The 25506-nt window shown below is 32.9% G+C and overlaps 1 protein-coding gene and 1 long non-coding RNA gene across 3 annotated transcripts in view; one reads left to right on the top strand and one right to left on the bottom strand.

The window, feature by feature from the left end:
• The window catches only part of LOC144616417 (uncharacterized), a 105807-nt gene that overhangs the window by 40684 nt on the left and 39617 nt on the right, over positions 1-25506 (bottom strand). The window contains exon 3 of the long non-coding RNA XR_013555743.1: positions 10878-11013. This is a non-coding gene — a long non-coding RNA (uncharacterized LOC144616417). The remainder of the gene's footprint in view (positions 1-10877; positions 11014-25506) is intronic.
• Positions 1-25506, top strand: part of TBC1D32 (TBC1 domain family member 32) — a 200708-nt gene that overhangs the window by 166373 nt on the left and 8829 nt on the right. The window contains exons 29-33 of one of the 2 annotated variants that reach the window (XM_060616533.3): positions 4117-4186; positions 6135-6250; positions 7004-7158; positions 10868-11008; positions 21355-21543. In XM_060616533.3, coding sequence (XP_060472516.3) covers positions 4117-4186; positions 6135-6250; positions 7004-7158; positions 10868-11008; positions 21355-21543 — 671 coding nt within the window. Of the gene's footprint in view, positions 1-4116; positions 4187-6134; positions 6309-7003; positions 7159-10867; positions 11009-21354; positions 21544-25506 lie in introns of those variants that run through there. The other variant, XM_078447256.2, reaches the window with a different exon arrangement.

Genomic DNA, 25506 nt, shown 5'->3' with positions numbered 1-25506 from the left:
TTCTTGATATATTGATCATGCTATTCTTTAAGAAAAAGTATCTTATCTCTAATACTCTTTGTCCTAGAGTGTATTTTGTTTGGCAATAATGTAGACATTCAGCTTTCTTACGATTAGTATTGGTAGCATATGTTTTCCCATTCTTTATCATGTCTTTCAGTTTAAGGGCATCCTAAAACATATAGCATATAGTTGTATCTTGCTTTCTGTTTTTAATTCAGTCTGAGAATTTCTGCCATTGATTGTTTTTAGTCCATTTACATGATTATCGATATTTTAAACTTCTATATATAATTTTGATAATTTTTGTGTACCGTGAATTAATATTATGTTATTCACATAAGAACCTTACAAAAAGCATATTTCCATTTGTCATTCCTGTGTGCTATTTTCTCCATGCATTTTACTTTTACACATTATTTTTCCCTTGAGTCAATTATTTTTAACTGAATTAAGAAACGAGCAAAATTATTTTATATTTACCCATATATTTACATTATCTTGTACTCTTGTACGTGTGTGTATCTGTGTATTCATAGTATCATTTCAGCCTGAAGAACTTTACTATTTCATTTTGTTTTGTTTTTGAGTATAGTTTGCACACAATGTTACATTAATTCTAGGTGTACAACATAGTGATTTGATTGTTTATACATTATGTTTTGTTCATTGTAAGTGTAGCTACTATCCCCATACACTGCAATTACAGTATCATCACCTGTATTTCTCACACTGTGGCTTTTATCCCCATGATTTATTCATTCCATAACTGGATGCTTATATCTCCCACTCCCCTTCACCCATTTTGCCTAACACTTCAACACCCTCTCTTCTGGCAAGCACCGTTTGTTTTCTGTATTTATAAGACTGATTCTGTTGTTTGTTATTTTTTCTTTTCTTTTTTTTTTTTTTTTTTTTGATTCCACATATGAGTGAAATCATATGGTATTTGTTTTAGTCTGACTTATTTCACTTAGCACATAATACCCTCTAGGTCCATCCATGTTGTCACCTGTGGCATGATCTCATCCTTTTTTATGGCTGTGTAATCTTCCTGTGTGTGTGTGTGTCTGTGTGTGTGTGTGTGTGTGTGTGTGTGTGTGTGTGTGTGTACGTGCATATGTATGTACGTATGTACAGATATACACCACATCTTCCTTACTCATACATCTGTTGATGGACACTTAGGTTGCTTCCATATTTTGGCTACTGTAAATAATGCTGCAATAAACAGAGGTACAGGTATCTTTTTGAATTAATGTTTTAATTTTCTTTGGGTAAATACCCAATAGTGGAATTATTGGATCATATGATATGTCTATTTTTAATTTTGGGGGGGAGTCCTCTCTACTGTTTTCTGCCATAGCTACCAATTTATATTCCCACCAATAGTGTACAAAGGTTCCTTTTGTCCACATTTTTGCTGACACTTCTTTCTTGTCTTTTAGCTATTCTGATAGGCCTGAGGTGATAGCTCACCTTTCATATTTGTCCAAGAATGTTCAGAGCTCTTTATTCATGAAAATTAAAATCTGAAAAAAGAAACACGTGTGTCCCAAAATAAAAATAAATTTCAGGATATACATTGAATAAACAAATTTCAGCATTTTATATAATGGAATACTGCTTGTAATTAAAAAAAAAAACTTGGTAACATGCAACAGTATGGAATGAATCTCAAAACACTGTGTTAAGTGAAATAAAAACAAACATAAAAGGGTATATACTTGTGAATCCATTTATATGATGTTCTAGGTACAGCTACACCAACAGTGAAAGAGATCAGAATAGTAGCTAGTTTAGGGAAGAAGGATATGCAGGAATTGGCTGGAAGGGAGCATGAGGAACTTGTAGGTGAGGGAAATTTTCTACATCTTAGAGGGATGTCGGTTATACAGCCTGTATGCATTTGTCAAAACTAATTAAACTATGTATCTAATTATATTTCTTTGAATATAAGGTATACCTAAAGAAAATTTGATAGCTTACTAATAAAAAAAAATCAATCTTATAATCTCCCATTATGATAGTTGATTGGAGGTAGGTCTATTTCATGGTTCTAAAAATATATAAAACCAAAATATTTATTTTACTGAAACTTCTTGAATTTTGTAAAGTCAGCCAGTGTCACCAACACTACAGCACTAAAGTCTTATGTTATTTAAACTTGGGAAACTTAAATACAATTACTAATAAAATATAGGATCACCAGGAGTTAGATTCAGGTACTGACACAGAAAGAACATCCTGGTCACTGTCCAAATGAATTTAACCTGATTATATTGTAGGGGACATTAAAAATGATGCTTAAATTATGGCTGGTTTCTTTTTAAATGCCATTGATAATACTAAGAACTTAAAATTATGGTGAACATAATGAATGATGATTAATAGTTTTAAAAATTGACCATTTTGTGAGAGTGAGAATAATTTGTGACATATATGTTTTTGGCGTCAAGTAATGAAAACTCATTTTTTTTTTCTAAGAGAAGGAGGCAGAATTACTGGCTTATACAAATGGGGCAGAGCTGTCCTTAACAATCTGTACATCTAGAATGCACATCTATTAGTAAAGTTAGAGTTATAAATAGGGAGGAATTCTAAGATACATAAAAAGTAGCTTAACTGCTATCATTATAGGCAAAATATAACAATACCGCTAAGATTGTGTTCTGATCTAAATAAGAAAAACTCAGGTGTAGCTTGTCAAGAAATTAACAGAGCACATTAGTATTTTATCTTTTTTTTTTTTTTTTTTTTTTAAAAGAAAATTGCCACTCTACATAGGTGATAAACCACTCTGGTTTGGCTAGGACTATGAGGGCATGAGACTTTCAGTGCTAAAACCACTCTAGTCCTAGGCAAACTAGGGGATGCTTCTAGATGTACCTTACCTCTAAGAGTGTTAAAAGATGAATTATTGCTGGTCCAATGAGTAGATGTTTGATACAGTGATGTTTAATTTGTTTCTCCTCCTTACGTCTGTAGATCTCAAGCCTAACCATATTTTAAGGTTCAGTTTAAATGCCGCTTCTTCCTAATCTCTCTCTCTGAATTCACATAACTCTCTATCTGTACCATTCTTGTTCCACTTAGTACTTTAAAACATTTTTATCAGAGTTATCTATATATGAATTTTATCTCTGACACTACGTGGGAAGTTCTTTTAGGGCATGATGTATGATTTATCTTGTAGCCCCCACAGCTTCTAGCATGGGAATGCAAGTTACTTTATCCAAAAGGGTGTATTAAAAGGAGTGAATGAGTCTACAAGTTAAGTAGATTATATTGATAGGATGAGATGCACCAGTGTGTAATGGGAGGAAAAAAAAAAATCACCGATATGAGTATGAGAAACCCAGATTTTAGTTCTCTTTACCACTTGACAACTATGTGATTTTGGACAGTTCCCTTAATATTGTGTGTCTGTCTGTATGCATGCAACAGTTTCTTCAGCCCAAAACCGAAAGTTTCAACTAGACCCCTTAGCGCTACCTAGTGATGCTTTTGAGCATTCACTGTTAGCTTGGTAATTCAATGTTCTCCAGAACTAATCCAAATTTTCAGTCTCTCCCGAAGTCCAGACAGCCCCTTCACTTTTGGTAGATCACAACTCCTCCATCACAAAGAAAATGCACCTGCTGGAAGAACCTTGTTCACTCCACCCTCATATATTGTTATACATTATAAGTAGTAACTGATTATTCCTTCTTGACTTAAATCTTTAAGAGGTAAACAGCCATACTTATACATATTTGTAATTCAAAATCTTATATATGCAGTGCTTGATTATAGTACTATATCCTAGATCATTTTTGGGTTAACACCTTTTGTGTTCTGAGATTCGAGTAAAAATAGGTTGCTTTAAAACTACAATTAGTTGTTTGTATTTAATATGCTTTTAAATGATTTTTATAGGAGAAAAGTTATTTGTAAAGTTTCTTATTAATTTCTTTGAAAATATAACTGACAGCTCTTAAGAGAACAAATTCATCAGTGTTTTCAAAATTCACATTAAAATATGTAAAAATATTACTTTCATCAATTTGCAATTAAACTGTGATTATTATGCAGACTTTTATACATTTTTATAACCCAGTTTTCTTTTGTGTTTAGCTACTGATGCAAATGTGAAGAACGAAAGTCTTTCATCTGTGCAGCAGCTTGGCATTAAAATGACTGTCAGGTATATTACAGGGAAATATCTCCCTTGCTCATTTCTAGAATTTGTTTTATCTACCTGATATGTGCTTAATAGTATTTAACAACCAACTATGTTGTGTACTTTAAATGCAGAGTCTATCATTCAGAAAATAATAACTTTGTTTTGAGGATATTGGCATATGATTAAATTACCTCTGCCAGTGCATCATTTATGGTTCATTATCACTTCAGAGGCTAATTACAGTATATTTAAGCCTCTATGACTCCTGGCTTTTACCAAAAAAAAAAAAAAAAAAAAAGTATTGTAAAAATCAGCACTTTGGTAGCGCAATCATGCCATTTTCTAAAATATGGTAATTTTTTTTTTTTTAAGTTTATTTGAGAGCGAGAGAGAGAGAGAGAGAGAAACAGTGTGAGTGGGGGAGGGGCAGAGAAAGGAAGAGACAAAATCCCAAGCAGACTTTGTGCTGCCAGTGCAGAGCCCAACGTGGGGCTTGAACTCACGAAAACAGTGAGACCATGACCTGAGCCAAAACTAAGAGTCAGACACTTAACCGACTGAGCCACCCAGGTGCCCCTAAAATATGGTAGATTTTAATTGTTAAACTATGGTGATGAGTACAAAAGTACCTTAAGGATAGACACAGAAGTTAAAAATGAATAAGCCAATTATAGTAGTTTGAATTTTTAGTACTCAAATTGTAATTTTCAAAACAAACTAAATGGCAGACTGGGAATTAAGGACTAAGTCTTCTCTCTTGCTTATTAAATGGAGATCTTGACAGTTCCCTCCTACTTCAGTGGGTAATCTTTAGAATCAAGTATAAAAAGGATGCATGTGGAAGCTTTTAAAAAGAATGTTTTCATAAATACGTAACACTATAATGAAATAATGAAATGTATTAAAGTAATTTTAGCTCATCCATCTGTATCACATAAAGCATATAATTCATTGTTTTGTGACTCTCTATCTGCTTTTTATTTTGTAATGTCCAGTTTCTATTCTGAAATGGAATCTATAGATAATATAAGCAGGCTAGTCATATATTTTTTTTAAAATTCAGTACAATGTCTTATTGGTAAGAAGTGAATGGAAAATACTTTGTAATGAAATGTTTGTATACACCTGCAGTATATGACATAGCTGTCAACCAAATAGTCATTGTAACTTTGGCAGCTGTAAATAGAGACTGACAGTATTTTGGTGCTTCAAATACCTCTAGTAGAGTTTTGCCACTGGCAAAGTAACTTTCCAGAATGGTGAACAAGTTTTAGGCTTGAAATGAAAGTACTTCCTTTCTCTGATGTGCACATGGTTGCATTCGGTTTATAATAAAAAATACAGAAAAAAACATCTTATGATTTTATATAATACAGAATTGGTTTCAGATAATTACAAATAGCTTCTTCATCCATGCAAGTAACAGCCAGGCCATTTCCAAGTTGTTGTGCAGGACTGCCCCATGTCTAACCTCCTGGCCACCACTCACCAAGTACCAGTAGTGCCCCCATTCACTATGCAATCAGAAACACCCCCGTGAATTTCCAAAGTGGCCCCAGGACAGAAAGTACCCTCCCCTCAGAACCACTGGACTAGACGAAATCTAAAATTGCTTCCAGTGTTAACATTCTGTCAGTCTAAGCGGTCAACATTACATGTTCTATATTAAGTTCAGGAAAAAAATGCTTGCATTCTTTTCATCTAAGTATCTACAGTCTGTTCTCTCACTACTGTTTTATTTTCCTTTAAAATGTCAGCACTTACCAGATACAATAATCTAATTCAAATATCATTATCTAATCCAAAAATAATTATCAGGAACATACACTGAGTGTTAAGCTTTACTAAGTTCTGTATAGCATACTTATGCTATCAAGAAGAGGACTGCTCTTGATAGATTTTACAAAGTGAATTTACAATGCAGACCTGACATTTTTCAGTTTTTATGTTTTGTGGGTTTTTAATATAGGTATGGCAAGTTCCTCAACCTGTTGAAAGACAGTGCAGAAAATGATCTTACATTGGTTTTAAAGCACTGTGAGAGATTCCTGAAACAGCAGCAAGTACCCATAAAATCTTCTCTTCATATCCTTTTTTGAGTGGATTCACAGTAGTTGAACTTTCTTTATGTATTTTTCATAATTCTTTGATAGGGGACCTTAACACATTTATAGTAAAATAATACTTTAACCTATATCACTGATTTGTTATCATGTACCTTTATACTATTCTGTATTTTAAATATGTATTTTATTAAATTGGGTATTAACTACTAAATTCAGTCTTCTTCATTGAATCTTAAACTGAGTAAAGTTATTAGGCTGTATTTTCAGATACATACAAGAAAGTTTTAAAAATAGGTTTAGTGTATCTAGAAAAGCATATTCCAGACTTAGTAAATCTAGAATAGTAATGGAACATACATTCATTTTGCTTGAATTGGTTATTTTTCAAAAATAGTTTTGACCTGAAGGGAGAAAAAAAGTGTACAAACCATTTGCATTACTGAATTCTAAATATTTGTGGGTTTTTTTATACTTGATTATGCTAGTAATTTAGCAGATAACCTAAACCAGAGAAAGAGAGGGTACTATTTAATGATTTGAACAAATGTTGCCACAGGGCAGGTAGTTTTTTCTCCATTTGCTAGTGCCATTGGCCTCCACTGAGCATGTAAGTAAACAGTACATTAGCTTGTAAATTGGTTGAAGATAAAATGAGGGCTAAGTATCAATACCTCTTTCCTGACAGGGATCCTGGAAATGAATATTAATGGAGTTCTCATATTTCATCTTTTAAGATAAAATATTGTAAAAGTTCCTTAATTGTGCTTTTTAGTCTGCCTGCAGGGGAGTTATGCTGGCCATGACTGGTTTGTATCTTCTTTGTTCATGATAATGTGCGGGGACAAAGAGAAAACATTCAGATTTCTTCAGCAGTTCTCCAGGCTTCTGACCTCTGCTTTCCTTTGGTTGCCAAGACTACATATTTCTGTAAGACTTTTTAGTCTATTTTGAAAGGAGTGTGTGAAATTTTAAGGCAAATCCCATTTAAATTCGTTGGGATCTTGTTTGTGGAGAGCTCTGTAATATTTTATGTTTGTTTTCTACCTGAATGCTTTTTGACTGATTCTCTTTGAAGCTACAGATTTGACATTTTCTCAAATACTTGATGTCTTACCTAATGGTAACTGCATGAAAGATTAGTGATACTAGATGGATGATTAAATTTTAAACTTATGATTTAGTAAATTATAAAAAATATATATGTAATAAGAACTATTGAATGGATTTTTTACTATTGCTTTGTTAGAAAGAATCAGTTAAATTATGGTGTAAGAAAATAAGTCAAAATTATCAGTGTATTCCATCAAGAGGAAAAAACTATACATTTTGTAAATCTGTGATGAGTTTTGATTGAGGGTATTATAGTGTATTTTAAAGGATTTTACTAGCTTCATGAGATCTTGGAGTTTAGAGGTAAGAGTGTTCCTAAATTTACCAATATTTCTGTATTTTATTTTACTTACTGCCATTAAGATCTCCAACTTGAGGAAACTATCTACTATATAAGATAGGCTAATACTTCACAAACCGTTTTTATGACATAGAGCATGTGGACATTGCAATCACATGGCACCCAAGGATAAGTTAAGGGAGCTGGAAAGTATGTGGAGTTAAATAAAAGCAAATATTATGTGTTTTTACAGTATATATTTGTGATAAGGAAAATAAAAGCAAAACATCGAGGAGGAATACATTATAAATATTGAAATTTAAAAATTTTATGCTTGAAATAGCTATATGAAATTCCTGAATAAGAATGTTTAGCTCTAGTTTTTCAGCATAATGAGAAGTTTGCTTACATGAGTAGGTGGAAGCAAATGGCAAAAGAGTATGTACTGGTTTTTGTCTATGAAACTATTTTCCTTCTGTTAACCAGAATTTGAGTTTTAAAAATCTTAGATATTCCACAAGCACCCCAATGTTTATGGCAGCATTATCAACAATAGCCAAATTATGAAAAGAGCCCAAATGTCTATTGACTGACGGAAGATGTGGTTCTATCTGTCTGTCTATCTATCTATCTATCTATCTATCTATCTATCTATAATGGAATATTACTCAGCCATCTAAAATAATAACATCTTGCCATTTGCAACAATGTGGATGGACCCAAAATGTATTATGCTAAGCTAAATAAGTCAATCAGATAAAAATAATCACCATATGATTTCACTCATGTGGAATTTAAGAAAGAAACATAGGGGAGGGGGAAAAAGGAGGGAAGTAAACTATAAGAGACTTCTAAGTCTAGAGAACAAACTGAAGGCTGATGGAGGGAGGTGGGTGGGGGAGGGGCTAAATGGGTGATGGGTATTAAGGAGGGCACTTGTGATGAGCACTGGGTGTTGTATGTAAGTGATGAATTACTAAATTCTATTCCTGAAGCCAATATTACACTATATGTTAGCTAAATAGAATTTAAATAAAAACTTTAAAAAAATTCCACTCTTACATTTACAAATGAGAAATCTTTTGATAATGAGTATGGAATTTGAATCTAATCATACATTTTCATGTCAAATATTTGAAAATGATTCCTGCATTCCCCTAGTCTTAATTATTCTAGTTTAGTGTTTAGATTGTGACACTGTTAAATATCACCAGTCAACTTTTTTTAATCATAATTTTATAAAGTTGCATTTTTGTTTTGAATCTATAAAGTATTTTGTAACACATTATTTTTAACAGTGATATTGTGCTCTAATAGCATTTCTTTCCATAAAACTGAAATCAGGCAGGACTCTAAAACATACCAACTCCAGATACATTGTCTTCAATGCAACATAGAAAAGATACTATAGGGGCGCGCCTAGGTGCCTCAGTTGGTTAAGCGTCCGACTTCATCTGACCTCGGCTCCAGTCATGATCTCATGGTTCATGAGTTCCAGCCCCACTTCAGGCTCTGTGCTGACAGCTCAGAGATGCTGGAGATTCTGTGACTCCCTCTCTCTCTCCCCTCCCCCGCTCTCTCAAAATAAACAAATTAAAATAAAAAAAAAAAAAAAGAGATACTGTATAAGAATGATTTTTATGCATACATTTCTTACACTACTATTAGGCATATATTCAGAAAATGATTACCTATGTTTGCATTGAAAATTATATGTGTAAGTTGATATTTTGCTATTTATTAGATTCATTAATTCTACTATACAAATAGTCATTAATAAAACACATGTATTTCATAAAAGAAGGTAAGTTAAAGGATACTAATTCTCAGTTTATATTATCTTTAACTACTCAAAAGAGATAATTTCTTTACTAGACATTCATCTGAAGTTGACTCTGAGATGTCCACTTAATATGCTATAATATGTCTCCAGTAATCAGTATATAAAATTAATGTTTTCTTGTGTACTGTGAGGTATCTCTAAGAACCTCTCATATTTCTACATATGTATTCCTATAAATATATATTTATGCAATGTGAAATGGTAAATTGTAATTTATGCTGATGACACTGATAAACCACCTCACTGGTATCAGAAATTTTAGTATAACTCAAACCTAAATCCTTAAAAGCACTTTAGCAATAAAGTTTGAAAGAAACCCTTATCTTAACTTGTGTGTAATTGTTATACGTAAGTTTGATTTGTTTTCATTTAAAAGGATTTTCTTTTATTACAGTTACCCAGTAAAGCTAAGAACATAAAAATGCCTTTCAGGAAGTTTCTTAATTATGTATTCTTCAGAACTAATTAGAATATAAATTTTTAGTATAAGTCTATAGCATATACTTGGTAGTCTAACAGTTTTTCTTGACACAAAATGGTATCTCCAAGTTTATTCTTTGTTTAAAAAATGCTGTGGTTAGACACTGAATTTGTGATAACAATCATTGAAATATTATAGAGCATTCATGATGGCATACATTTTACTTAAGAGACAAATTAAAAAAATAACTAACTTCATGAAAAAATAGCCAAAAATGCAAGTTTGTAAATGTGTGTGTGTATATCCACACATATATAAATGGACATATAAGTAAATGTAAAATATAAAATATATAAATTATGTAATATGTAATTATTATAGAAATTTTTATATACATACATATAAGGTAGTTGGCCCAAAAACTTTGATGGTAATGCATTATGCCTTGTTCTGTTTTAGAGATAAATTTCTTACGGAATTCCCAATTTCAGTTATTAGTAACTCAAGCTCAGATTTGGGTTATATAACATTATCTTAGAAAAAGGAGGCTATGCCAATATTCCTAAGAGCTGACAAACTAAAATTTTTTAATGTTATAGAATTATTGGCCAAAGCCAAGGATAGCAAGCATATTGAAATACGTTCACTCTTAAAATATAAAGCTTTATTACTCGTGTACTCATACATTTATTCTTTCATGCAACATTCATCCCCTTCATTCCACAAGGCATTGAATTACAGTATTAACTTCATTGCTTTGTCTTGGAAAGTATATCACATTGCCGTTATTGAGATTTATTCTTTCTACAGTGTTTAACATTCTGACTTTTTAACTTGCATAATTATAATCTTTGCAGTAACTACTTATGCCACCATATTAATTTTGAAGTAGCCACTCAAAGCAAGAGATTTAAGTAAGTTGGTTATATTATTTTAAATTAGTCGCATATTCATTAATTCTCAATGTCTCTTTTTTATGCAGAGGTACCTACCTGCTGACACTATAGAATCTGGCATCCATCCGATATACTTTTGCAGCACTCATTATATTGAAATGCTCCTGAAGGTGGAGGTGCCACTTGTGTTTTCAGCTTTTCACATGTCTGGTTTTGCACCATCCCAGGTAATCTATAGGAAAGAATGTTTCTTCAAATCCCAGATCTCAGGGTCTTAAAAGAAAATTAAATTCTCACCAAATATAGGAAATACATTTAAATTAATAAGATCACTTTTGTAAGTATTCATACCTTTATGTTTAAATATCTACACTGACTTTTTCCCCCCTAGGTCTGTTATAATATATAGTTTTCTTTATAGTAGATCCCTAGCATTCAGATTTTGAATAGCTATTCAAGGACATAGGCATTCTGGAAGTCTATGACATGTAGGCTTTTAAATGTAGATAATATCTATTTCATAAGGCTAATCTAAGGATTAAGTAAGGTAACTAAGGGTAAGAATTCTTAACACTGGGTGTCTGCTATTAGAGATACTGTATCTTCTTTAAATTTTTTAAAAATTTTATTTGAATCCAAAAAAGTTAACATATAGTGTAGTAATGGTTTCAGGAATAGAATTTAGTGACTCCTCACTTACATATAACACATAGTGCTCATCCCAACAAGTGCCCATCTTAATGCCCATCACTCCACCCAGCACCCCGCCAGCAACCCTCATTTCTCTGTATTTAAGAGTCTCATGTGTTTTGTCTCCATCTCTATTTTTACCTTATTTTTGCTTCCCTTCCCCTGTGTTCATCTGTTTTGTTTCTTAAATTCCACATATGAGTGAAATCATATGATATTTATCTTTCTCTGACTTATTTCACTTAGCATAATACATTCTAGTTCCATCCATTTTGTTGCAAATGGCAAGATTTCATTCTTTTTAATTGCTGGGTAATATTCCATTGCATATATATACCACATCTTCTTTATTCATTCATCAATCAGTTGCTATTTGGGGCCTTTCCATAATTTGGCTATTGTTGATAGTGTTGCTATAAACAGTGGGATGCATGTGCCTTTTTGAGTCGGTATTTTTATATCATTTGGATAAATTCTTAGTAGTGCAATTGCTGGGTTATAGGGTAGTTCAATTTTTTAATTTTTTGAGGAACCTCCATACTGTTTTCCAGAGTGGCTGCATCAGTTTGCATTCACACCAGCAGTGCAAAAGTGTTCCCCTTTCTCCACATCCTTGCCAACATCTTGTTTCATGAGTTGTTCATTTTAGTCATTCTGACAGGTGTGAGGTGATACCTCATTGTGGTTTTGATTTGTATTTCCCTGATGATGAGTGATGTTGAGCATCTATTCATGTGTCTGTTAGCCATCTGGATGTCTTCTTTAGGAAAAGTGTCTGTTCATGTCTTTTGCCCATTTCTTCACTCCTGCTCATTTGTTTCTTAGGTGCTGAGTTTGACAAGTTCTTTATAAATTTGGATGACAACCCTTTATCTGATATGTCATTTCCAAGAGATACTGGATCTTAACAAAAAGCACAGCTTTCTGTTTCTGCTTTTGGGAGCTGGGAAGATTTAATGATTTTTCTAGGGCCTAGAATTGTCTTGTGGTCACACACAGTAGTCACAGATATCTCCCTCCTGTGCATAGGCAGTCCCTCCTTGGTGGAGGGGTGGATTGTTTCTTTACTGTTCTAATCAGGCTAAAACTTAACATTTTAGAGCTTAAACCTTTTTCACTTTTAGAATTACATCTTTAGGTGAGAGTTCCAGAAGGTAGAAATACTTAACTATAAGGTGTGAACACATTTAAGACTCTTGACCCATGTTATCAATTTGCTTTGATTTTACTCTTCTAACACAAATGAAGAAAGTATCTGTTCTTCAGGTCTGGGTATTTGGCCTTTTCAAAACTAATAGAGAATTTAATAGGTGACATTCTCTTTTTAAAATTTTGTGGGTTTTTTGAACATTAGCAAGATTGACTATAATTCCTAGCTTTGTTAATAGTTGAATCTTCTTAATTGCACCTGTCTTAGCATGTTTCTTATTGATTTGTATATTCTTAAAAAGTAACTCCACTATCCACATCTCTTCAATTCATGTTATGTATTTTATTTACTATTGTAATTTATTACTTATTTACTATTAGTGTTTTTATTTATTTACTATTATCTTATTTATTACATTTTACTTACTCCTACCTTATATTGTGTCTTAATATTTGGTAAGAATAAACCTATAATATACTCCCTAACTCCCCCCTAAAAAAGCTAATTTAACTATTTCTGTTTATTCCTTTATGTGCCCTCTAAAGTGACTTTTCCTAGTTTGAATTGAGCTTTTGGATCTGGATAAAATTTAGATAGCTATTATGTTCACTTTTCTCAAAGTAATTTCTAGTTTATGTCCTTACTTACTCATACTATTATGAGTATGTACTCATACTACTTACTCATACTTACTTACTCATACTTCCTATCTAGAAACATAGTAAATTTTTCCATTTATTTTCTTTGTATTATATTTTACTGAAGCTGCATATATTTTTTCCATATAGGTATAGTATATTTCATATTACAGGTATTTCTAATTAGAGTAGCTTGCAATCTTTTTTTAATTTTATTTTGTGATTACTGTTAATAATTAGTAAAGACATTAAATTTTCTGTAATTGTTAGGTTGTACATTTTTTTCTAGATTTGTGTTAATTTTTTATTTCTGCTTCATTTTAAATTAAATTCTATAATTGTCCCAGAAAATTCTATATAGTTGCTTCCTTGTTTTAGACTTTAACAATTATTAGGAAAACCTCCAGTATTTCACCATTAAGAGAATTATTTCCTGTCATACTATGGAAGAATCCTTCTACTTTATGTAAAATATTGAATTTTATTTCTTTTATTCAAATAAAAATGTTCCTTTAGGGTTCCTTTAGGGTTAAGATTATCTTGATCTTGGGGTTTATGTGACCTATTGGTAGATTTCTTAATAGTAGACCATTCTTGAATTCCCCTTGGATTTGTCTTGGCAATCTTTTCTTCCTAATTAGACAGTATAGTTCTTGGCAATATGCCTTTATACTTATTTTGAAGAGCCTTTATGTCATGTAATTACATTTACTTGTATGTGGTTACTATGCCTCTTGAGTTTTAAATTTTCTGAAGTTAATAGGTCTAAATATAATGAGGAATTACATGTAGTGGAAAGGAATATTCTTTCTTGGCCATGGTGCTCTAACCCAGCATGTACATAAAACACTTTTCAGAAATTTAAATCCTAAAATGTTTAATTCTGGTTGGAAGTAGATACTTAAATATTTACTATAAGCTCAGTAATCTATTCTTTCTATTCTCCTAAAAATCCAAGCTAGGGAACAAAATGTTCCTGAGAATTCTTTTGCCATTCTAGTCTTGATTAATATACTATATATTGTCTAATACCTCCATTCATTTATTAGTTCCTAACATATATCTTCTAATTTTAAAATGTATTGCCACAAACAGTGGGAAAAACGTGCAATACCTTAGGCCTCACCATATCAATTTGATACCTTTTTATCATTTTGGTGTTTCTTTATCGATTTAAAATTGCATAAATATAGCAGATTTATCTAATAAAAATTTCTAAGCAGTAATGTTATGTTTCTTAAGTTATCTAATGTAAAATTCCTTTTTAATGACTCCCTATGTGAGCAAATCATTTTGTGCCTTAAGTATATATCGTTGCTTTGTTGATATAATTTGCCATTTTATTGCTAATTATAAAATATGAAACAACTTTTAAGTAATGAATAGGTATAGGTGCTTAAGTAATCGTTTGGATATAGATTTTGTATTGCAAAGCTTATTCATTTTGATGTAATTAGGAGCAGTGCTTTTTGAAGTTGTGTATTTACAGACACTAAGGGATTGGTTGATTAATGAAGGATTTGTGAGCAGGTTGCTAAATAAAATACACGTATCTCTAGAGTAAAAATACACATTCGACTAGAATACAAAAAAAAAAAAGTAGTTAGAAATATATGTTGATTAGAGTTTAAGAGTAACTGAGATTGGAAAATAGAAATTCAAATATATAGTCTTCCTTTTTAAATGAACAGAAAATCACGTTTTGATTAGCGTTTTGAACAATTTTAACCTTTGGTAAAACACTTTTCATTATTGGACCTTATTTAACTTTCCTAGCTTAAGAAGTACTACATATCTTTAGTGATTTATCTCTTATAATTTCGTGGGGTCCTTATTCTGCATATCATTATTATATTGTACTGTGTCAGCAAGTAGGCTAACATGGATAATCCTCTGAATATACTCTAGAAAAACATTTGGTTGTTCTCATTTACTGTTTTTTTCTTCTCCTCTCATCATGAAGACTGGATTAAAGAAAACTATTCTAACATTTCATACTTTGTGACATAGTGTTTTTTGAAAATGAAAATTACACAAATGCAAATCAGAATGTTTCTTGTTAATAGTCCTATTCATAAATCTATATATCCCCACACTTTCTCTCTCCTCATGTTGCCGAGGTTGCCACATGAAATAGTACCTTCTTTCTCCCTGTGCCACATCTTAATATGTCAAGGACTTATCCTTTATGTCTGTCCAAATGGAAACTTTTTTTGCTGAACTATCAGTAGATATGAATTTGTGTGCTATTTCTATGCTTCTAATAGAAATCTATGTCTTGCCTTGTGGAATAGTTCTTTATGTCCTTTACCTCTTTAATAGTTGAAGTTCCTTAAAGGCATGTGTACCTGACTTACCTTCCAGTTCTTTGAGTGTCTGACACAGTATCTCACTTACAAGTACAACAAAAATAGTATGTGTATAACAACTCTTTGCAGTGTAAAAGGTATATTTCCAGATATCATCTCATTTAAAATTTTGACTGCTTCATGTGATGGAGAAATTAAGAATCAATGAAGTCAGTGAATTTAGTGAGGTTACCATGATAGCAAAGACTTCACTTGGAACCACATCTTTTGATTTTGAAATTAATTTTCTTTCTTATTTTGCTAATATTCTTTCTATGGTGTGGGCAAATAAAATGAGTCCAGAAGAGTTGTTAAAAATATTGTCTTTGAATCCTAAAACTTGGTCATTCAGTTCATACCTATTCTGGCTTAATCAGGTATCCACAAATAATTGCTCTAGCCAAACTTTTTTTTTTTTTTTTTTTTTAATTCTTATGGAATGTTTTGAAGATTGTTTTTCAATTCTAGATACAAGTGAGAATTATATACCTCGGATAAAATAATTATGTTTATCTAATGTCCTTTAGCAGCTTAAGTATGATTGAAGAGCAAAATTTCCTAGGAAGGCTGTGATACATTTTGATGTGTATTGTACTTTCCTCGAAGCCTAAAACACATTTAAATGTTTTAAAGTATAATTAGGTTTAAGGAACATTGGTCTATAATAAAAAACAAACCTAATTAGTTTGTTTCCTTTTCTTTGTACACCATTTCATGAACTACTAATATTTTTCGGTGAATTTAAGAACTCAGTTGCTTAGATTTGAAAATACAGTATATGTTTGTACTTATAAGAGGGAATTTGGCAGTATCTAGCAAAATCACATATGTATGTATTTTCCCTTTAACCCAACAATCTCATTTATAGAAATCTATCCCAGAGATATTCTGACAAAAATTTGAAGATACGTACAGGTGTTTGTTACAGCACTGTTATAGTATCAGAAGACTAGAAACAATGCAGATATAGAGGCTTGGTTGAAAAATTATGGCTTATCCATGGTGGAATACCATGCCTGTAAAAATGAGAAATCCTTCTGTATATTGTGGTGGAATGATATACAGGATCCTTTGGTTAAGTGATAAGAAGGTGAAGAGAAAGTGTTTAGTATGTTACCATTTATGTAAGAAAGAGTGGGATACAAATGCATGTGCTTATATTAAAAACATGAAAGAGGGGCGCCTGGGTGGCTCAGTCGGTTAAGCGTCCGACTTCAGCTCAGGTCACGATCTCGCGGTCCGTGAGTTCGAGCCCCGCATCAGGCTCTGGGCTGATGGCTCAGAGCCTGGAGCCTGCTTCTGATTCTGTGTCTCCCTCTCTCTCTGCCCCTCCCCAGTTCATGCTCTGTCTCTCTCTGTCCCAAAAATAAATAAACGTTAAAAAAAAAATTAAAAAAACAAAACAAAACATGAAAGAATGTACCTTTTTTTAATGATTGCTTATAGGGATAGAGAAGGAATGAGATCAAGAAATGAATAAACCTTTTGTATTTTTGCCTTAGAATCACTTAAATATTTTATACGATATAAATGTATATAACCAACAAAATAAACATATTCTGTCCCTGAGAATATAAAGTCAAACTGAATAAAATGAACCCACCAGAACCCATTTGATGGTATAAACTCATGAGAATCACTTTAAATACAATAATTTGACTGTATGTGTCAAGTGATATGTTGTCTAAAGGCAAAGAACAGTAGTAATACTGTTTGAAGTAATCATATTGCTCATGGTAGTGCTGGTATTCTATGATTATTTTTGTCTTGTGTGATAAAAACAAAAATGGGTGGCATTGGTAACTAAGATTTTCTGTGTGTTTTAAAGCAAACACAGACATAATATATAGCAACTTATGTGTTTTCTCTTAGAAAGTTTAAAGAAGGGGAACCTACATGTAGGGGGAGATGGACTAAAGAGACTTATCCAATCACTAAAAATTTTGAAGCTGTGATGGTTCTGGTTCATGTATAGCTTTTTTTATTTTATGTATATTTGGAAAATTCCACACTAAAAATGTCTTAGGAATTTATCATTCTGCTTGGACACACTCTTTCCTTTATCCTTTTAGAATTCTAGTTCATCAGCTGATTTGCAAACCTTTTCATCCTATAAAGATAGAGAAGTTATTAGCTTAAGGACTGAATACTGTGACTCATTGCTCACTCTTCTAGAGGAATACTATTTTAGCATTGTATTACAGTTTAATAATTCTGAATCATCTTGTACACAGAATAGCAAATATAATTTCTGCCAAATGAAGAGGGACATATATTGAAAAAGTACATCTCCCCTTTGAGTGTAAGCTCCATGAGAACAGGGAGTAAATGTCCCTTTTTCGGTTAAAAATTATAATGCTTATTTGTATATTAGGTACTTGATAAATATTAAATGAATAACAAACATCTGTACCTTTGTTATAGAATCACATTTAAATAGCACTTTATATACTTTCAAAGTGTTTTCAGTTATAATCTTTTTCCCTCTTCTAAATTTACCATGTGTAGAAAAAGATAGGCATTATCTCTGTTTAATGGAAGAAAAGTAGACAATGTACGGAAAACAATAGTTGAATGTATGTAAATACCAGAAAATTGAACTGCATTAATAACTATGTATGATAACTGATTGCAGATTCTGGGGTGACTTTCTTTTAACTAATAAGGAAGAGTATCTCCCTATATATATTTTAGCTTCAGATATATTTGAACCATATAGAGTTGTGAGGTTTTAAGATCAAAATGAGTTGAGGATCAGTAGTGTCACACGGTCCATCCAGTAGAACACTAAGGCTACTGAGAAAGAGGACGGACAAATACCCCTGGCTGCAGGGTCCATTTGTACTAGTTTCGACTCTTTGTTTCTCCTTAACTCATCTGGAGATTCATTTTTATTAACACAGCATGGCCAGAAGTTTCTTGGCATTAATAACTATAGCATAGAACAGAGACAGAACCCTGGCAGCAGGACACTAAGGGAATTAAAAGTATTACTTCTAGTCAAAGAACCACTGACTGCTTCAACCTGTCTAGTTAAGTAAGAGTAGGAGATATTTTCTCCCCAGTTCAGTAGAGCCATACTATGTGGGCAATGGAAGTTTGGTAATGAACTCTGCATGCCAAGCTACCCTCCAGGTCAAGATCTGAGGGGAAAATCCTATCAGTGATAAGACGAAAGTTGAGACAAAAGGAAATTAAATACATTCTCCCAGTTCATAAATATCGAATATTCATACACAAAATTCAATATTGAGTTACTCATAGGCTCTGTGAATAGATTTTGGAGCATAATAGAAGAAGCACATAATATTTATAAAGCAAAATCTTATACCTGCAAATAGAATTACAATTAAAAAACAGAAAAAAATACTTGGGGATCTAGGGGCCCCTGGGTGGCTCAGTTGGTTGGGTGTCCGACTTCAGCTCAGGTCATGTCTCATGGTTTGTGAGTTCAAACCCCACGTCGGGCTCTATGCTGACAGCTCAGAGCCTGGAACCTGCTTCGGATTCTGTGTCTCCTTCTCTCTCTGCCCCTCCACTGCTCGTGCGCTCGCTTGCTCTCTCTGTCTCTCTCTCCCTTTCTCTCTCTCCCTCTCTCTCTCTCCCTCTCTCAAAAATGAATAAACATTAAAAAAAAAGAAAAAATGCTTGGGGATCTATAGTCAGTATTATCAATAATAGGAAATATGAGTGGAAAATGAAATGAAAAGATATGCCCATAATATCTGAAATTAAGATGTCAATGGTTGACATAAGGAAATAGGCATATGGAAAACAAAAATTCAGTAATACCATCTGGTATGGTATTACCCAACCCTGAAATTCATAAGTTGAAATCTTTACCACCACTACCCTCAGAATGACTGTATTTGGAGATAGGATTTTTAAAGGAGTAATTACATGAAAATTAGGTACATTAGGGTAGGCCACAATCCAATTTGTCCACTGTCCTTTGATGAGGAAATTTGGACACAGATACCCAGAGGGAAGACCATATGAAAACATAGAAGACCGCCATCTCCAACCCAAGGAGAGAGATGTAGCCCTGCCAACCCTTTGATCCTAGACTTCAGAACTGTGAGAAGAGACATTTCTTTTATTTAAGTCACCTGGTCTGTGACACTTTATATTATGGCAGCCTGAGCAGACTAATACACCATGTTAAAGGCACTTAAGGTAGAATCAACCACTCCTCGAAAGTGTATCAGATCTAAAAATAAGTTTTAGAAACTATTCAAGAATATATTTTTAAAAGGACAAAACAGTAGAACAAAGGAAAATTTGTTTATCTTTGTTTTTTACATCTATGATAAATTGAGAGAAGCCATTATATTTGTTGCCATTCCCTGCTCCCCACCTCCAAAAAGAAAAGTAGGTTCAATAAAGGAAATTTTCCCTCAATGGTAATTTGTAGACCATAAATGAAAATTAAAATATTGGAAAGTATCTTAGTTTCCTAGGACTATAGTATTAAAATAGCATGAACTGGTGGCTTAAAACAACAGAAATTTATTGACTCACAGTTTTGGAGGCCAGCCGTCCAGAATAAAAGTGTTAACAGGGCACCTGGGTGGCTCAGTTGGGGAATTAGTCTGACTCTCCTGATTTGGGCTCAGGTCATGATCTCAAGGTTCCCAAAATCAAGTCCCATGTCAGGCTCTATGCTGACAGCATGGGGTTTGTTTGGGATTCTCTCTGTTCCTCTCTCTTTTTCTCTCTCTCAAGGTAAATAAACTTGAAAGAAAAAAATTGTTAGCAAGACTGTGTACCCTCTGAAGGCCCTAGGGAAAGAACTGTTTGATGCCTCTCTCCTAATTTCTGGTAACCTCAGATGGTTTTTGGCTTGTAAATGCATCACTCCAGTCCTCTTGTCTTCGTAGGACATTCCCCATGTGTGCCTTTTCATCTTCCCTCTATGTCTATTTCTGTGTTCAAATTTTCCCTTTCTAATTGATACCAGTCATACTGGAATAGGGCTCACCCTAGTGACCTCATTTTATCGCTGTTACCTCTGTAAAAATCTGTTTCCAAATAATGTTTCCAAATCCAAGGATTTGGACATGCTTTTAGGGGAAAGACACAATTCCACCCATTGTTATTGTGTGTTTTTTTTTAACTTTTCTATTTTAAAGGGGTATTTTGTATTTTTTTCCACAATGGGCATGTATACATTTTGTAATCCAAATTATCTGAATGTTATTCAAGAAGTAAGATAAATGATTTTTGTAAAAGTCTCACTTCTAAGTTATTTTCCACATTAGCTCCCAGTTTTTATGTTATATAATCCTGTTTGATTTAAATTATTTTCTGATTCAGCAAGAGTCCATTCGCATTAATGTAACATTTAGCAATCTGTCATCTGCATAATTATACATGTGTGATTATTAGGTAGGGTAGAAAAAAAACTCCCATCTCTGAATTAAAATGGTCTCTTAGCATTTGTTATCTGTAGAGAGCAGACTGATGTTGTGGTTAAGAGGACTATATTGAATAAAGAAGGCATTTAGCAATAGGTATGTGAGCAGTGTGAACACCATCAGTGACCTCTAAGTCCTGGGTCCCTAGGCCATGAATGTTTTCTCACACGTTAAGCAAATAGATGAAGCATCCCTGTGTGCAGGATATCTTTCTATCTTGATCGGATGCCAAGCGCTTCATTGCTTTTGCATGAATTAGTGGTTATTGCTTTTTTTAAAAAAAAGTATGGTTTTATAAGCTTTCTAATGAACTGACTTCTTTTTTTCTAGATATGCCTACAGTGGATAACTCAGTGTTTTTGGAATTATTTAGATTGGATAGAAATCTGCCATTATATCGCTACTTGTGTTTTCCTTGGTCCTGATTACCAAGTGTATATCTGTATAGCTATATTCAAACACTTACAACAAGACATTCTGCAGCACACTCAGACTCAAGATCTGCAGGTTTTCCTAAAAGTAAGTAACTTCAGGGGGAACATGGTGGTTGAGTTCACAGCTAACTTTAATTTGATTCTTAATATCAGATATTTTTCTAGACAGTCATCTAAAAACAACCTTAAGCAGGGCAGCTGGGTAGCTCAGTTGGTTAAGCATCTGACTCTTGGTTTCAGTTCAGGTCATGATCTCACAGTCTGTGAGTTCAAGCCCCACGTGTGGAGCCCACTTGGGATTCTCTCTTTCCCTCTCTCTATGCCCCTCACCCACTCGCTCTCTCTGTCTCTCAAAATAATTGAATAAACTTAAAATAAAACAACCTTTAGAGTAGGTACTATTATTCTCATTTTAGAGTTGAGGAAACTGAGGGACCAACTTAAGTAAGCTGCCCAAGATTACACGGTAAGAAGCAGTGGGACTGGGATGTGAAGTAGCTAAGCTACTGGGATTCAAAACTTGGCCTTTAGCCATCGTGCTACTCCACACACTGTTTTTTGTTATATTCCTTCTACCTTATTTGGTCACTAAAAGTTCAAGCTACTATGTCAATACAGAGGTTTGAAACATTTTAAAAGCATTTCATGTAATTTCCTATACCTTCATATTCTATATTTTTTAAACTTTCACCTATTTTTATAAAATGTTTCCATGAAAGATTATTCCATCATAACATTCTTTTTAAATAGTCACTACCTTACATAAGTTAATGTTTTAAATACAATATAGTTGCTCAGTTTGTTTCTCACAGTAATAGGACTTTTGAAGCTCTGGACTTTAGGAAACACATGTTCAGTAAATACATCCCTGTGTGCAGTTCTTCATGGGAATCCAACTGTATTCATTTTACGTTAAAATCTTTCCTTGAATTTGAAGTATGTTTCCCTCCCCATGCTACCTTCACCTTCCCACAAAGCACACATACACATGCACACACCCAGACCTGCATTAGTCCTTTGCTAGGTTTTCTCTGGATCAACAAATAATATTTATGTTAATTAATTCTTTAATTATTCTTTGTCATTTTTCTTTACCACTAGATCTTGTCAGAGCTATTTTCAATTTAATAATGATTTTCTGTAAATAAATGCCATCAATTATTCAAAGTTGCCAAACTATCAGGCATTTCTATTTCATAGAGATACTGAATTCAGAAGGTCACAGACTTTCTATATGTATCACTAGAATTATGATCTTAGGAATGTTTTTAATGAAAAAATATACCAAGACAGTGGTTGTACATGTAAAATGAAAACTTAGGTAGAAAAAGAAAAAACGTTATCTGCAACAGGTAATTTGGAGGACAGGAATGGCTAAGCAAATGGGAATTATGCTGAGGACAAAAATGTGGGTTCCTATTTAGTAAGGGACACTTTTGTCACTGCCATGGTCAATTCATAGGAATCTCAGAGTCTGAAGTTTTCCCAAGGGCTTATATTTGAATATCCTCTAACCTGTAAATCTATAACCTCTTATCCCACTTTGGTATCTCTTATAGCTGAAATTATTTTATATATATTTTTGTCAGTCTTTCTCAGTATAATGTGCATATTCCACAAGGACAGCGATTTTGTCCATCTTGTTTATGAATGTATTTTCAATGCCTTGAACAGTACCTGGCACATAGTAGGTGCCCAGTAAATATCTGTTGACAGAATAAACAAATAAAAAATATAAAGGGAAAGATGAACTTAGTTTTGTTCACATTTAATAACAAACATTACCGAATTCTTTGATTGATGGTGGTGATTATTGCAGTTTCATCTCTGTTGAGTTCTCTACTGCTTGATAATGCTGTCAGTTTAAAGAATTTTTAAATGAGGGGAGAAAGGTTACTACTCAAGTCCTGTTTAAATTACTAAAATTTTAATTGAATTGGTTTAAATCCAAACGAATAACATGTTGGCAAAGAATTAATTTTAGCACTTGTCCCGGAACTAACCTTACTTCTTGCTCTGCTGTTAGCAGTCATCTGAGGGATTAGGAGAAATATCTTTCTGATATTGTGGCTTCACTTTATTTTTTGTTTTCAGCAAGTAAATCTCAAGTTCACTGATCTCTTTTGGTGAGCAGTTATTTTTCTTGTGTGATAAATTCCAGTGTGGTTTATTTAAATATGCATTTACATACCCTGTTACTCTATTAAGCCCTGTTATGGTCTGTTGTTTCCAATGTATATAAATACATACAGACTATTTTCTAGTTATTCATGTATCAACCAATAATGAAACTTTGGTTAATAAAGTGATTTAATTTTCCCTTCCCTTGGAAGACAACCCAAGTCAAAAATAGTTCTATGATTCAAAAATTCTCATTCAAGTAGAAGTTAAAGGATTAAACCTGGGGAATTATGTTTTATTATACTTTCTAATCCAGAAATCTCAGACTTGTGCAAAGGGTGGAAAAAAAAAACTTAATAATTCTCCACATATACCACAGCCATAATAATATTCTTATATAGATTACATGCTATTTCTTGACTGTACATATTTTTAAATGATTGCTTTGGAAGAGGTGAAGTAGAACAGAGGACTTACTTTTTAGGGTATTTGGTGGGTTTATTTTTATTTTTTTTTTTTTATTTTTGAAGAATGGGTCCTTCTTTTATAATAAAACTACTTTTTAAAAGGAGGATATTGAATCATTGTATAAAAATAGATAAAACAAGCATCCATTGTAAACAATGTTCAAATAATCAGACCCAATTGAATGTTTCAAAAATTTTGAAAAACCACAAACGTGTTTTCAACTATTATTAGTTATCCTGAAAACTTCAGGTACTAGACGGTTCCAGAAGATTGAAAATATGCAGTTTTTTCCTGGTTAATTATTGACAGAAAGTGACATGATAGAAGCATCGCTTTAGGAATAATAATGATCTGTCTGAAGCAGATAGTGTTGAGACAATATCAACCCATTTGTATTAATTTGGTTTAGGCTCCAGATCTTAAATTAGGTAATTGAGAGTCTAGACTCATTGCCTACTTTTCTGATAGCCCACTGAGCAATTCTTCATGATCAGTGTATTAAAAAGATGACTTGGAATTTCTTAGACCAGGTGGTGAGCGTAGTCAGGCCTGATTTACTTAAAAAACAAAACCAAAAAATAAAATAAAAAACCCAAACACTTTATTTTTCCTTTTTTGACTAAACCACTAAATGATTAATGAATGGCATGAATATAAGTTGTTATTAGCAAGGTATTTTCTGAGTTTTTCACAACATCTTTGTAGACACAACAAATATGTAGGTTGATAATAGGGCAGCGTTATTATATATTATGTATAATAAGTGCGTTATCCCCACACTGTGGCAATTGATAGATCATTACTGAGCTAAAAAGCAACTTCTGAAGGTATGCTGAAGAGCTTAGTCCTTGGACTTAGGGTCTTAAATGTTTTTATCTGTGACAGATAAAGGTTCAGGAAATCTGTAGGCATCACACTTACTAGAAAGGAAAACATCACCCAGAAAGATAAGTATAGTGCTCTCAAATATTCCAGTGAGCTTGGAAGTGTAAAGTTTTGTTTGTTTGTTTGTTTAAGTGGAGTCATCTCTCTCACTCACGCAAGCAAGCCGGTTTAGAAAGAGTTTAATAGTAGTTTAGAAGACTCACTGTTTCAGCCAACTGGCTATATTGCATTTCTCTCTAGCGATAATAGGCTGGCAGTAATCTTGGTTTAGTTTGTGAATTCAATTGAATTCGACTTGGGGAAAACTTCACTGAAATGCCAGGCTGGGAAAAGATTGCCTTCCAGTGAAAATCAGGCTGTGAAGGCTCAAAATACTTAATTAGAATGCTTCAACTAAATCCTGCATGTTATGGCAAAATCAATTTATAATTATGAAAAAATCAGATTAATTTCAATCCAATCAGTAAATTGTCAAGAGGAATTTTGTTTTTGTTGTTCTTGCAGCTGTTACCAGATCATGTTGACAGGGTAAGGAATGGAGATCAGACAGAAACATCACATGAATTGCTAAGCT

This window comes from Panthera onca, chromosome B2 (assembly GCF_046562875.1).
Source record: "Panthera onca isolate mPanOnc1 chromosome B2, mPanOnc1 haplotype 2, whole genome shotgun sequence".
Lineage (NCBI taxonomy): Eukaryota > Metazoa > Chordata > Mammalia > Carnivora > Felidae > Panthera > Panthera onca.
This window is presented reverse-complemented; position numbering and strand designations above follow the sequence as displayed.